The sequence below is a fragment of the Gouania willdenowi genome, chromosome 5 (assembly GCF_900634775.1).
Source record: "Gouania willdenowi chromosome 5, fGouWil2.1, whole genome shotgun sequence".
Lineage (NCBI taxonomy): Eukaryota > Metazoa > Chordata > Actinopteri > Blenniiformes > Gobiesocidae > Gouania > Gouania willdenowi.
In genome coordinates, this window is record NC_041048.1 from 23,741,147 (window position 1) to 23,756,741 (window position 15,595).

A 15,595-nucleotide genomic window follows, 5' to 3' on the forward strand; every position below is an offset into this window, starting at 1 on the left:
AAAACAGTATTTTATACAATGTTTTCAATCTTTATAAAATTACTGCAAATAAGGCAGGACAGTTTTTTTTTTCTCAAACACCGACTCCAATAGAATCCATTAAAACTTATTTCTCAGGAAGACACTCAAACAAACGTGGATTGTACTTTTTTTAAGAGCTTTAGATAAATTCAGGAACAAAAAGCCACACCCCTTTGGGATTGACAAGGAGAAGAGATGCAATGCATGCAGTCACATTACAGATTCAAAATTACCTTTTGTGAAATCGCCTAAAAACTGAAAATATATATATTTTTTAATCTTTTGAGATGGTTTTTAGTACTGATGGACTCATTAAATCATTAAGTTTTTTTTATTAATATGCATATTACCAAACAGACTTCTCCATAAAGTGACTAATCCTGAATGGTAGAACGATGCAGAAGTTTCACTTTTTGCGAATACAATGAAAATAAAGGGCAAAATGAACGGGCTGCCTTTACCAAAGCTTGAGTTTGGAAAACTCTGAATAATGTTTGGGGACTAAATATGTCAACTTAGTCCAGATGTCTTTAAAAGTCTAATGGATTAATTCAGTTGTTTGCTGCAGTTTTGTTGTTCAGTGCTAGTATTTGTGTTGAGCTTAAATCTCATTTTGGTCTTCAAAAAACAGGCTGAGGTCACAAAGGTTATATCTGTTTATTTAAAGCACAAAATGATTTAGGGCCAGAGTAGAATTGCACTCATTTCCACAAACATTTCCAGTCTGTTGACACCAGTAAGGCTTTTAGTTCACCAGGTTTGTAGTGTCTGTGTGAACCCCAAAGAGTAAAAAAAAATAAAAAATTTTATACTTCAGATATGAAAAGCTGCAGCGTCAAAAGCATTTTTGTGCCTTAAAAAAATTCTACTTGTGCTACAGTCTGTTTTTATGTGTAAAAAAGTGTCTACACAAACATTTGCATTCACTTCTAAATCCACATTAGGCACACAAATCAGAACCTCAAAAAAAAAGGCTAGTCAGAGTCCTAAAACCAACTGATTAATATAATATTAGTTCACAAAGACATATAGTGAAATTCTATGGAAAAAGAGAAAGCTCAAATCCAGTGTTGGAGTGTTTGTTTCATATCATCTCATAGCCAGACAAAGATATCACACGAGGCTGAATCCCTACAAACTTCCTAAATGTAATCATCTCTTAAATTAGATTGTTTTTTTTAAATACATAAAAAGCAATAAGCTGATAAAACTGAATGTATGAGAAATATTGTGGAACTGAACACATAACAAAGGGAAAGTAACCTGAACGATGCAAGCAGTGAACCTTTTATTTACACAAAGCACTTTGAGGACACCATGTTCTCACCTGTGGCAGTTGTTAAAAGATGTATCTTTAAATGGCTGTATTTAACATTTTTAAGGCTGTATCTAAAGTTTTTAAAAGCTGTATTTTGGCTTTTCTCCATTGGTGTAAATCTCCTATGTATGAAACAGATTTTGGCTGATTTAAATGGATTTTTTTAGGCACCTTTCTTAACAAAAGCCTCACACACACAAGATTGAGTGGCTCAACTTTGTTTTTTCCCCACCAATACACAGCTCAATTATGATGACTTTAAATGACATTAGATTCTACTATTCACCAACCAAATATTGGAAAAACACCAACATGCAGAAGATACAATATTAGACGTGGTGAGACGTCAAAGCACTTATGTCACAGAAGAAAAAGGTAGCATCTCTCCAAGGATAAGCATTTTTCCCCCAGTTGAGTCCCATATGGAACAGGATAACCTGAAAGGCACTTCTCAGTGTGGCACTGGTTAACATGGCCATCAATTAAATATCAAATGGGATTATAAGTGGAGAGTTAACACAAAATCTGTTCACCACTTGTCTTCAGACTGGTGTGTGTGTGTGTGTGTGTGTGTGTGTGTGTGTGTGTGTGCGCGTGTGTTTTGGCACGATTCATATTTACTTTTACTGGGCTTTATGGTACATTTATCTTCTAATTTGTATGAATATTTGTCTTTGGTACATGTGCTCCCCAAAACAGTACAAGTGTATCTATCTGACAGTTTGTGTATTACACATTTAGGGTAAAATAACATGTTTACTCAAGCACATAAAAGTATGCAAACACACACACGTGCGCAAGCATGTCAATCCAGGACAAGGAAGTAAGACAAAGAGGGGAGGGGCTTAATAACCAGTAGGTTCTTCCTTTGACACAAGGATTAGGTTTTTATCTCCACTTTTATTCTTCACTGTTTTTCTTTAACTCCTCTCATCGTTGTTCCTTTATGAGCAAGCCCAAACTGTGAAGAAAGAAGGGAACATTTTCAAAAACCCTTAAAATGTAACAAACTTGGAAAACAGAAATTAATTTAGCAATGCAAAATTAAATAAGAAGAAAAGCAGAAATGACTACTTATATATTCCTTAGCCCTTAAAATATAGTTTTTTAGTAAAATCATGATTTCGACTTCTGACTTAATAGTAATTGTTTGGGTTTTTTTTTTTTGTATTTTAAATAAGAATCACACATTTCACTACTTATTCTTGACTCCCATTTCATTTCAATCACTATTTGTTCTTGACTCCCAGAGATCTGTCAGATCAGGACACTTTTCAAATTCAAAATCAACTTTGGAACAGCCTTTTTCATTGCTAATTAAACCTGCCCCACAGTAAAACCCCTGATAACTGCTTTCCACTGGTCAGCCATGACTACATACCAGTAATGATTAGCCCTGCTTTAGATCATTTTGAGAGAAAAAAATCACAACACCATATTATATAAACTTGTAAGGCTGACTAAGGGCTTGATACTTACTTATAATGATGAGAACAATGATGGCTATGACAGCTATCAGGATTGCCCACATCTGAAAAAAGCGAAAGGAGACATTTCAGTATCAAATAAAAACAGCAAGAAATCTATGCAACTATCGTCATTTCAATGTTTCAATTATTTCTTTTGCACTAAAAATCCAATACGGTTTGAAAACAACATCTAGATATAAGTGTGTGGTGTGCAGTTAAACTATTAATCCTGTGTGTGCTAAAGCTGTAATGAATAAATGGTCATTATTTATAATGTGGCTCTCATGTCTTTTCTTATATTTTGGTACCTTGCAATTCTTCCACCAGTACTTTCTTTTCAGTTTGGCTGCACTGGTCTCAAACTGGGAGGCTCCAGCCTGCAGTGCGTCAGCCCGGTCATCCAGTTCAGACAGCTTCTGGTCCCGGTCAAGCACTTTGTCCACATTAACACGCATAATATCCACCACCTAATCAACAAATGCAAACAAAGTGGGTTTTTTTTTTTTTATTCTGTTTATTTTACACACATATACAGAGACAAACATTGTGTTATATTGACTGCTTGTGCAGACCGTATCCAAAAAAATGCAGAACCAACATGTTCCACTGAACTAAAAACTCCACGATGGCCCCTCCTTCCAGAGCGACAGGGTGGAGCAGAGTGTGTAGGCAGTGTCTTACATAACAAGGGAGACGACCATTACATAATCCACTGAACACCAATTGGACACATTGTGTGACATGCTATGTTTAAAGTTCTGTATGGGAGGAGCTTACAGGAAGGAAAGCGAGGGGATAACAAGCCGTGAGGATTAAGACAAAGACTTGGCAGGTGTTTTTAATCCAAAGTGGCCACACTGACACAGTTCTGATCAGAACTCGTGAAAACCTGAAGGAGAAATTCATCGAACAGAAACCAAAGCTAAATGCTACATTAGCTGACATGTGATTGTAGAGGAACATTTTGAGAGCAAGTATTTCCAATTTGTGGAAAATCGATGACGTGACAGTTGCCAAAGGTTATGTAAGTGTCTGTAAGGCAACATTAAGTGAGCTACGGTGACAAAGGCAAAAACAGGAGAGCGACAGAGACAGAGAAGGGTTGTTAAAGGGTGAATGCTTCTTATTACAAGGAAGATTTTACATACTTACAGAAAAGTCACTAATTTTAAACAATTTTAATTCGTTTGAACCTTTTTTTAAACACGATACGTAGAGTTTTTCAACCTTTTTTGAGCCAAGGTACATCTTATCTTTTATTTGAAAAAATGTAAAAAAAAAAATAGGAATCAAATAAACAGAAAGAAAAACGTTTTTATGATCTTTCAAATTTCTTTCTAAAAAAAAAAAGTGTAAATAATAATCTGCAGTCATTATAAGTGTTTTTTTAAACTTGCGTTTTTATTGTTTAATTCTTATAAGTGATTTTAATAGGAATCAAATGAACAACAACAAAATCTATTATAATATTTCATATTTATTTTTCAAATATAAAGTGCAATGAACAATATGCAGCCACTCTTATCAAAGTGTCTTGAATACAAACCAAACATTTTTTTTTTTATTTCATCATCTTTCATATTCAGAATATTTGATACACGTCTTGGGAGAAATAAAAGCAAGTTTAAAAAAAACATTAAATATGATTAGAACTACAACTTAACTTTATTCTGTTAAATAGCTGATTCTTTCTTTTTTCTTAAGAATTTAATTTTTTGATAGAGCTTCGAGATGACTATTGCTGTAATTTGCGCTATATACATTTTATGCATATATATATATATATACATATACATATTACCTCTGTGCGCTTTGGGATGGGGGAGGGGCTTATGGCAGCACAATGGCATATTTGCAGACAATAATTAATTCGTTTTCAAAAATGTTTTTTAGGGATGTCCCGATACAACTTTTTCATTTACGATATTGCAGCCTTGCGTATCGGCCGATACCAATATTGAACCCATACATACTTTTATTTTTTTTCTTCTTTTAAAAATAATAAAAAAAAAAACAATAATTACTTATTTTGTAGTTTAGAATGTTAGAAAAGGCTTGATCAAGTCATGTTACTCAAACAGAACAACAGTCAGCAACAGAAGGTATGAGAAAAACGGACCCATTTATTATTAACCAGTTGGTTACATACATTTTAACCTTCAACATAATATCTGCAGTATTCGACAATTGAATGTCTATACCGGACTGATATCCAATATTGATATCGGATATCGGTCCGATATCAGCCAAAAAACAAATATCGGATTAAATTTCCGATTTTTGTTTTTTTTTGCAATTCATTTTATACATTACAGTATCGGCCGATACGTAAGAATGCAATATCGGTATCATATCGGAAGTAGAAAAGTTGTAACGGGACATCCCTAGTGTTTTTTTAGAACAATTAGGTGATATTGAATAACTTCTCACGGCCCACCTCATAATCTCTCATGGCACACAAGTGTGCCGCAGCACAGTGATTGAAAAACCCAGCACTATACAGTAATATTGCAAACCCACATATGCATAGTTGTTCCAAGCTGAACATTTACGTGTAGAGCATCTTACCTCATCCACCTGGGCCTGTGTCTGCTGCAAGCGCCTGTTGGAGGGCGCTGCACCCTGGCCTTCTGGACCAACACCTGACCTGAAGGAACAAAGTGTAAACATCACTATATTGGCATAACCGACATGTATTTTTATGCTCTAGAAACCTAAAAATCTATTCCACTCATTCTGGTTGTTCAGTCTAGGATCATGTTGGCGTCACTCAAGTATTTTAGGCTGTAATACAGGTTTCAACAAAGACGAATAAAAAAAAAAAAAAAGAAAAAAGTATCGAGTGTAATGTTGTACACATTAAATATATACAAATACAAACATAATAAAATCAACACATATATGCACAAGTTATATGTTATAAAATATGTAGTTATCTGATTTCTTAATCAGGAAATTTAAGCTACTGTGAAGTTGCTGTTGCACTTTTGCCTAAACCTGGGTTAGAGCTTCAAATAGTTGAATGACAGAACAATCCCAAAATAAACAGTAAATGAGGCTCTATGTAATTTAACTCGAGGACAATCACAGCAATAAAGTTGCACTTTTGACAATATATCTGATGTCTGCAGTCATTTTTAAGTGCATTGGAAAAAATAAATAAATAAATAAACTTTAAGAAATGAGATTTTTTTGAAGGCAAAATCACCCAGCCCTATCTAAAACAAACCCTGATTTCATTTCTAACAAGGGTTGAATTTATTGACATTTTAAAAAGATACAACTCAGAATCAACCAACTTTTAGGTGCTTCTTTTTAAGATATCAACAATTTACTCCAAACTGCACATTTCTAGTAAATGACAAGCTGTGCTAACACGACATCCCCCTTTAACCCAGCAGGAAATTATCTAGCGTCATGATGGTTTTATCCAGGGTTGATGCTTGTGTATTTTATTTATCCTGGTGTATTTGTTCTGTGGTGATCTACTGCCACCTTTTGACCTCACACAGCACTGCTCTGCTCTGCTCATTGTCAAAGACACGTGATTTAACATCACAGGTAAGGAAAATAAACACAACCAAATTCAGAACCGCATCAAATTCTATTTAGCCCACTTTTAAAAACTATAATTTACAACTTGACATTAGAAAGAAGCTGTGTGGCTTCTTAACATCAATCCAGTTCAGATGATTCAGTCAAAGCTTCAAATTAGTTTAAAAAGAATAATTACTTGTAACATAATGTAATAAACATTTAGCATTAACACATGGAGTTCAACAAATACCATCAATTTCTTGTTAAAAACTTGACATAAACCATTACTACACAAAACTAAATTATGCATCTTAACAGTGCAAACAAACAAATTGTTTACAATCCTGTACATGACAAACCTGCCTAGATGGAACTATGTTACCTCTACAAAAGAACAATGTCACAGCAGGCTTTGCTGCTCTGACTTATTATATAACAAAGATAAACATAGATAGAGATACCGGAAGTAAATTATCCTAGCATCTCACGAAAGACGTTTATTTCCAAAAAAAAAAAATGATGTTATTGCAGTTGTGTAGTAATTTGAACATTTTTTTCGGGTATGCTGAGCTGGAGCGAAAAAAATTAATAAAGAAAAAAATGTATAAAAATAAAAATATATAAAATATATACATACGTATGGGAACCTGCATTTTCTCTAAAAATCACAATGAAATGTGCCAATCTGGATCTGATCTGGATAAAACTCTGTGGGATGATTGAGGAACCGACCCAACATCAGCGACTTTCTTTATGACACATGAAAGCGATCAGTAGAGGCTTTCCTTATAAAAGAACTCATAGGGATACGTCAAAGCAATCCCTAGATGCCTCTGAGGAAGACTGACAGTTGGCAGTCGAAACATGTCAGGAGACAGAATTTCCTGAAAAAGAACATATAGGGCCCTATAAAATCCATTTTATTTTTTTCCAAATTCCGTTTTTTCCACTTTTTTTTTTAATTTTTTTAAATTCCATTTCTTTTTTAGAAATATTTATCTTTTTTAAAGAAAATATTAGTTTTTAACTTCTGTGAGGAAACAAAATAAATAATAAATAAAAAAAACTCATTATGTGAAGTTGCTGTTGCACTTTTGCTTAAACTTGGTTTGAAATTGTTGAACGACAGAGCCTCATTTACTTTTTATAGTGGGATTGTTCTATGCATTTTAACTCTTGAGGACAATCACAGCAATAAAGTTGCACTTTTGACAATATATCTGCAGTCATTCTTAAGTGCATCGAAAAAAAAAAAAAAATCAAATCGAAACTTGAATTTTGCAAAATCGCCCAGCCCTAGTTGCAATTAATACACTTTATACTTCATTTGTGCCCTGGCACTTAGATGGTTATTGGGCTTGCAGGAAGGCACAGTATAATAGTATACAAACTGTGATGAAGGTGGTTAGGAGCAAATCACTGCTGGTAGAGTAAACAGCAGAACAAAATAAAATCATGTTTCAAAATCGATGGACTTTCTCTTTAAGATAAATAGGGTGCGTTTGATTCATGATTGAAAAAAATGAGAAAATGACTCAGAGCAGCTGAAACTAGGATCCATATCAGGGTGTGGGCTTAAATACCAAAATAAATTCTGATTTCTAAAAAATGTCAACGTAGAGTAGTGATTATGATTATACAGAGTCCTCAGCCTGTGTGTAACAATAATATTGCATCAAAGGGAAATAAGTATTAACACTAATTTATTGGTAGAGATCATTTTAATTACCACTTCAATATGAGGTTATGGTATTTAAATAGAAAACAAACATTTGCAATCATTTCTATGTATTAACCACAAGTATAATCTGTGATAATATACTATTTGCAATTTTGTTTTGTTATGACAATGTTTTTAAAGACTGCTTTGTGTTTGTTTTAAAATGTCTTGCATCATTTTGAATCGTTTTAACATCCCTCAATACGACAAAAGAAAAAATGGCAGCTAGTTTATGCCAGCACAGTTTAAACAAAACACACAAAAATATGACAGACTTTGACGGTCACACATTTTTAACAAACATTGGAAACTTTTGTCACAGTGGGGTCCACAAAAATGTGATTGTTTGATCCAAGGGCCACACTAATCAAGTCATGTCAGCATTTAAAATAGGCTGTTGCATTGGTCAGATTTGTCTGAGGTCCGGGTCCGGAACTCAGACAATTCTGACTATAGTTCCGGCACTTCCTGTGCACATGCATCCGCATGAGCAGTAAGCCAAATGCCGGTAGTTCCGTCACTGCCGGACCCGCGTTCTTCTTGCTATAGTTTCATCAGTTTTAGTTTAACCATAACCCTATCCCTAACTCTAACCCAGGAAATACCCTAAAATGTTTCTTTTTTTCTTTCGTATATGTATTTTTAAGTGGAATTTGCCATGTTAATTATGTTAAAATGAAAAAAATAAATAAATATCTAACCCAGGAAATACAATAAAATGTTTCTTTTTTCGTATATATGTATTTTAAAAGGTGGAACTTGCAGTGTTAAATATGTGAAATCAAGCCTCCTACAGGCGCATGCGCACGAATAGCGTAGTAAATATTTACATGTATACGTACAATCAGAGCCGTATATAGAGAAAGTTGCGACAACTCCGTTCACTCCAATAGTTCGTTTTTTTTTTTAAAGCAATGGCGGCTCATGGAGCCTCACAATTGTTCCTAAAAGTGATCAGTTTACTACTGTAGCCAATGGAGCTAGAGCGGATTAGACGGTTTTGAGATGCACTTTTGAAGGGTAAGACATTATTATTATTATTATCAGCGTATCTAAACCCATTAATGTGTGCATTAAGGCATGTTAGTGGATTATCCCCCGCTAAACTAGTAAATTTTTATTTTCATTTTTTTTTCTAAAAAAAATTCAAAATTCTCCTTAGAAAATTAAGGGATCATTAGCAAATACACAACGTTTACTTCACACAGTTTTATCTACCCACATAGACTACATATCATCTTTTTTTTTTTTTTTTTTTTAATCAAACAATAAGCTTTTCAATTGTGTTATTTGTGGGAAAAGTGCAAATGAAGTGTTTGAATATGATCGCCTCAGAGGTTTTTTTTTTAAATTGTTATAATTCTGATTTATTTTTTTAGATTGCTCCTGTTGACTTTGGCTAACTATTTCTTTCTCCTCTCTGGTTCGGTTGGGAAGCCAAACATTTTCACTCCTTTTTCAGAACGAGTGGAGCATCCCCATACAGCACAGGAAACTGCATGACAAGTTATTAATGTTTCCGACTTTGTTAAACTTTTTTTAATGCATTTTTCTTGGTACATAAGTGCATAGTAAAATCTAATGTTTATTTGTATATATGTATGAACATAATAAATAAGTTTTCAATGTGTCCTGTCTGAATGTGTTTTTTAATGACCGCCTTTTTTTTTTTTAAAAGAAAATTAAAGAGAATTCAAAGCAATACATCCTGTATACAATACATATTAACACATTTTTTAACCATTAATGTTGGCCTTAACCAAAAAAGCAGGTAAGATGTTTAGATTAATACGTATTTACGTTAGGAAAAAAAAAAAAAAAAACTATTTCTGAAACTACATAAACATATATTGTATATAAACATTCATATGACAGTGTACTGTATAAATATTGTCGATCAATGCAGATACTGATGACAAATTACCGAAAATCCCAGTTATGTCACTCGTAATCAATGGATTCGAATGGCCCGCCACTAACTTCCGGAAACAAATTCAGTTTTACATGAATCACGTGACGATCAAGCATTGGACTTCCGTTGTCGTAACTCTCTCTCTCTCGCTCTACGTACAATGTTTTTTTTAATTTTTCTTACTATGATAAATCGTAATTCTAACCTTAATCTGAACTCTAAAAATTAAAGGAAATATTATTACCTTTTTTCAAAATGACTGACGCGCTTGCGCAGTTCGCCAATTGCACATGCCCACTGTCTACCGTAGGAAACTTTCACGGTAGGTTTATTCTACACTACACCGGAACAATAGTTAGATTTGTCTGAGGCCTGGAACATCAGACACTTTGTTTAAGGCTATGACCAATCTGAGCATTAAAATGAATTTACAAAGGGTGTGTGTGTCACCTATTTGTATTTTTCTTTTGATTTTTGTATTCTGTTTCTGAGCATATTGTGTGTTTTTTTTTTTTTAAATTGTAGTTCGGTGTATTATTGGAGTATTATTGTGTGATTTTGTTGCCTTTTTTCGTGTGTTTCTGAAGTCATTGTTGTTTTGTGTGTTTATGGAGTCGTTTTGTGCATTATTTTAGTCATTTTGAGTATTTTTTCTGTCACTTTGTTTATTTTTGTTGTTTTTTGTGTATTCTTGGAGTCATTCTGTGCATCTCTTTTTTTTTTTTTATACACTTTGTGTATGTTTCAGTGTTTTTGCCCAATGCCTACGTATGATTCACAACATTGCAGAGTAGTCTCTAGAGTTTTACGAAGTGTTCGTGAACACACCTTACCACTGAACCTAGCATAGATACGCAAAATGATTTAGAAGCTCGGCTAGTGCAGCCGACCACAGTGTCAATTTGTCTCAAAGTATTTGCAATATAACACACTTAATGCTGCACCTCTTAAAATACCTGGACCATGAAACACTCACAACAGACGGTTTATAACTGAGACAAACTAAACATCAAACCCGGACTCTCAGGAAATGTTAGCTATGAAGTTAGCGCTGCGCTTGCTGTTAGCGTTAAAGTTTGCATTGCTCTGCAAACATAGCACTTACCCGAGGTTTAACTGTAACCTGACTACTTTTGAAACAGAAAAAACTACTGTATTAGCGTAATAAAAGCATTTTGATAAGTTAGAAAATGTAACAGGGCTGTGAAAATATTGTTGTTAAGCAGTGCAGGAGAAAGGAGCTAAAGTAGGCTTGTAGCACTTGTTGCGGTCTAGCAAAAAAAGTTTGATCTGTGTTCAGTGACCTTTTAATACAATGTAACAAGAAAGCGGAGAATGCCCACTTTAAAAAAAAAAAACATGTAAAGTAGAAATATAACACACTTACATGATGGAAGAGAAGTTGTTTGATCGATTGTTCGCTGTGTGTGTATGCTAAGCGTCAACCGTAACAGCTAGTGCTGTCGTTCCTGGGATGCCTTCAATGTTATAGAAAAACATAAAACTTGGAAAATATGGCGAACATAACAGCGGACACGTTTTATTATAGGAAAATGCAAATGTTTCAGAATACTTAAATCATTTGAACACAACCAAATAAATACCAAAGCAAAAAAAAAAAAAAAAAAATATGTGCATCTAAATTTTGGAATGTAATTTTTAAAAAGCCACATTCGTCGTATAAACTAACTAATGTAAATTGTAACTTGAAGCCCGTTTAGTTGTACATGTACGGAAATGTTATATGAAGACGTATTTTTGCATTTACCTACTTATCAATCTTCCACACGAAGTGGAAAAAAGCTAAATACAACGCTGTATTTAATTTTGAGTCATTGAATGCACCATTAAAGACGTAGTAGCTCGTAGCTCTAATTACAACCACGTCCCGTGCTTTAGTCAAGCCACAACGCTCGACCAGTAACCAAGAGTCAACATAGCGCACAATACACAATGTAATATGATGTAGGCTCGCATACAGTACAGGAATTTACACCCATATCAGTTAATGCGTGAACAGCAGCGAAACAAACCAAAAAGGCTCGTGACCAGCATGTGACGCACTAAACGTCTTTCCCCGTTCACTCCATTTCTTATTATCTTTTTATAATCTAGAGACCTTAATAAAATCCCATGAATAGAAAGACAGAATATAATAAACACAGATATTTAGTTGTAGAAATAATAATAATAATAATAATAATAATAATAATAATAAAAACAATAATAATATTGGGGTGAATATAATTTTCTCCCCTATCGATCATCGTTGTATTGTGCTTTTTACCACTATTAACGAAAGTTATTTATTCTACCATGCCATAGATCAGTGGTTCCCAAAAAGGGGTATGTGTACCTCTAGGGGTACAGGAGCACATTGCAGGGGGTATTTGGGAAGATGTAATCAATTTAAAAATAATCAGGAAATATTCCTAGTTCTGTTTTAGGCTATTTTTTAAACAAATTCACCACAAACTAAAAATCAAACTATTGCTTAGTAAAAATGTTATGCTGTAGAGGCCATTTTATCACACCTCTGACAGTATCAGGCAAGTATTAGCTATTTGCTTACTATTGAAGGAATCACGTGAAAGTTGCATGGTATTTTTAATAAATAAATACATTTTACTTTAAATTACATTTATTGTTTTGAATTTGTAGATTAAGCCTTAGGGAACCAATGTTTGAGACACAGTTGGGGGTTTAGGAGAACAGACTGTTCCACAAATGAAAAAGCATATGAAATTATGAAGCGGTAATTACAGGGGCGTAGAACCACATTTTGAGACCTGGGTTCAAACCATTTTGTTGGGCCCCTACTCTAAGTCTTTTCTTTTTTTTTTTTAGCCCGTAAACTATACTAGTATTCTTGCATTATTAAATAAGCTTTCATTTTTTCATATTAACCCAAAAGTTCCCAACCTTTCTCGGTTCGTGACCCCATTTTAATATCACAAATGTCCGGCGACCCCAGAGACATTATTTTTTCTACAATTAGTTTTTGATCATGTTTATTAAAGTGTGTTACAGATACAGAGTAGAAAGGAATAGTCCACAAAGTGACAAGTGTGCCAGTTTAGATATTTTATAGTGCATTTTATTTGAACTAGATTTATATTTGAGAAAGTTTAAGTATAGGATACAGTTATTTGATATTAATTGTGTGATGTGTATTTAAAATAAATAAATAAAAAATTCTAATCCTTTTTTACCTACATTTTTTTTTTTTTTTTAATTACTAGACATTATAGGCGACCCCATTTTAAATTCCAGGCGACCCCACATGGGGTCCTGACCCTAAGGTCGAAAAAAACTGCAACAACCTAATGACTCCAATATCCATTGCTTGCATTTTATAAATCTGTTCTACTATATTTTAGTGGTTTATTGAATAATGTGTTTGTGACATATTTTTGCTAATTAAAATTAGGGGCTGCTGGTAATTTTTTATTTAATTTTTTTGGGGGGTAGGTGGGTATAACTAACACACACACAAAGCAAACATGTGCAAAGGTTAATAAAAGGTAAACATATAATGATTAGAATCATGGGGACACTGGCCACCTACTTAAGAGTTGGTGGCAGCAAAATTTAGCGTTAAAAATTTAGCGTTAAATGTTTTTATATATATATATATACATATGTATAATTATTATATATTAATAATTGCATTTCCAATAAAGATTTGACATGCAAAAGGAATGTTCCAGCATTTAAATACGCAACAGTGCACGTAGTTTATTTCAAACAAAATAATATTGTCGTGACACTTGGCTCGTGCCTCTCGTGTACCACTGTGTAAATCGAACTTTCTTTACCACCACATTTCGGAGGCGAGCAACGAGACATGACAACCTCCTTCTAGTTTTAAACTTTTTAGTTGTAAAAATAAGAAAAAAGTTACAATGTCTGAAGCGCGGTCAAAAGACTGTGTTGCTTCCATCACATATTTGGCTTAAGAACAAACATGACTGATGTAAGTTACATCCAATCACCGTAAAAAGTTAGGAGTGACGTCATAACACAGTCAGCAAATATAAAACATTTTTAACACATAAGCATAGGGATGTAATGATTAATCGTAAGGCAGTTAAAAATCGATTTATAGGTATCACGATTCACATTGATACTGTGAAAACTGTTGCTCCGCCACTCACTTCCGGGTTCTGTACACTCGCGGTAAAGTTGCTTCTTGCACGGACTTTTCCTCCAAAAACAACAAACTTCAGGAAGAACACCTCGTCACCAGTTTATGTCCTCATAACAAGTAATCAGACACGGGGGCGGACTTGTACTGATCATTGCCTTTAGTTTGCTCTTTCACACATTCACACACACGGCTGATGATGTCACATGTAACAACCAGGGGACGGCGTCTCTGAAGGTCTATTTATAGAAATGTAAACAAAGGCTAAACTAAAGCTTTACTATTTAAATACATAACAATAAGTGCAGCTGTACTTTTGGTTAATATGTTCTTTTTTTACAGAAGAATTATTTGTTTTATATCTGAATTAGTTTTGGATCAAGTTGTTCAAGTTCAAAAGGAGCACTGTAAATATTCTCAAGTGTTTGTAGCCAAAATGTGTCATATGTTGTAATAATAATAATAATAATAATTCATCAATTTTATATAGTGCTTTTGTATATATTATTATCCAGTGAAAACAATCTATACCTGGTGGATTAAAAGAGAGCTGACATTCTTGCAGGACATTAAAGAGACAAAGATAATATAATAAAGAGTTCAAGCAAACAAATCAATTTGTATTATTTAATTCCCTCACCCAATGAGAATCGATAAGAGAATTGGTAAGGAATCGAATCGATAAGCAGTATCGATAATGGAATCGCTAAATTCTTATCAATTCCCACCAATAGCCAAGACATAACTTCGCCCCCGTGATGCGGAATGTAGAACACCCTGTCATATTCACGGTTCTATTGTTGAGCTGGGACTTGTACAGCATAACCTTTACTGATGATAGTGTCCATAAAGCCTTCATAATCTTTGAAAAACACAGGATCTTTCTTGAATTTTCTGAGCAAGCTGTCAATACGCTGGTCTGCCACACAGCGATTGTTAGGCATTTGGAGCTTCTTGTTTCTGAATGGTAAACCAAACATATAACGTCCATTCTCGAGAGTTGTTGTTTCATGCACAGACTGCACAAATTGTTTGCCCGCTCGGGACAACTCTTCTTTGTCGTTGTAGCTGCGTTCGGTAAACTCTGTGTTATATTGTTGGATCAACAGCTTCTCGATTTCCATTAAGGAGATCCTATTCACTGAACACTGAGGTACTTTGCTCTTTGTGTCATCAAGTTCCTTTCACATGGGACCATTGACAGGCCATCCAATGGCTGTCTTCACTGCCAAGGTCCACCATCACTGCTGTTAATTATGTGCCATGGTTCCATCCATGGCTTTTGGGCAGTTTGAGCCAATGAGTAAGCCTACACCCACATCCAGTTCAGGCAGACTTACTTCTTTAAGGTAAGACCACTCCTCAATTTCTGATTGTTTAGGTATATTGGAGGTGTGGACAGGTATATTGCTGTGTGTACACTTTGGGTAAGTCGATATACTGTAACTGTTGTCTTCCAGTCCACACACTT

The 15,595-nt window shown here is 34.3% G+C and overlaps 1 protein-coding gene across 1 annotated transcript; it reads right to left on the minus strand.

The window, feature by feature from the left end:
• Window positions 1–1,287: 1,287 nt before the first annotated feature.
• Window positions 1,288–11,457, minus strand: vamp3 (vesicle-associated membrane protein 3 (cellubrevin)). The gene is made up of 5 exons (XM_028448062.1): window positions 11,365–11,457; window positions 5,377–5,455; window positions 3,117–3,275; window positions 2,819–2,870; window positions 1,288–2,300 (listed from the first exon to the last, which is right to left on the minus strand). Coding segments are annotated over exons 1-5 (309 nt in total). The 5' UTR covers window positions 11,367–11,457; the 3' UTR covers window positions 1,288–2,283.
• Window positions 11,458–15,595: the final 4,138 nt, after the last annotated feature.

What these genes read in the sequence shown, in the direction of transcription:
- vamp3 (XM_028448062.1), bottom strand. An exon ending in CACAGGCCCAGGTGGATGAG is followed by an intron (nt 3,276 to 5,376) that starts GTAAGATGCTCT and finishes TTTGTTGATTAG; the next exon opens with GTGGTGGATATTATGCGTGT. An exon ending in ACTGGTGGAAGAATTGCAAG is followed by an intron (nt 2,871 to 3,116) that starts GTACCAAAATAT and finishes CGCTTTTTTCAG; the next exon opens with ATGTGGGCAATCCTGATAGC.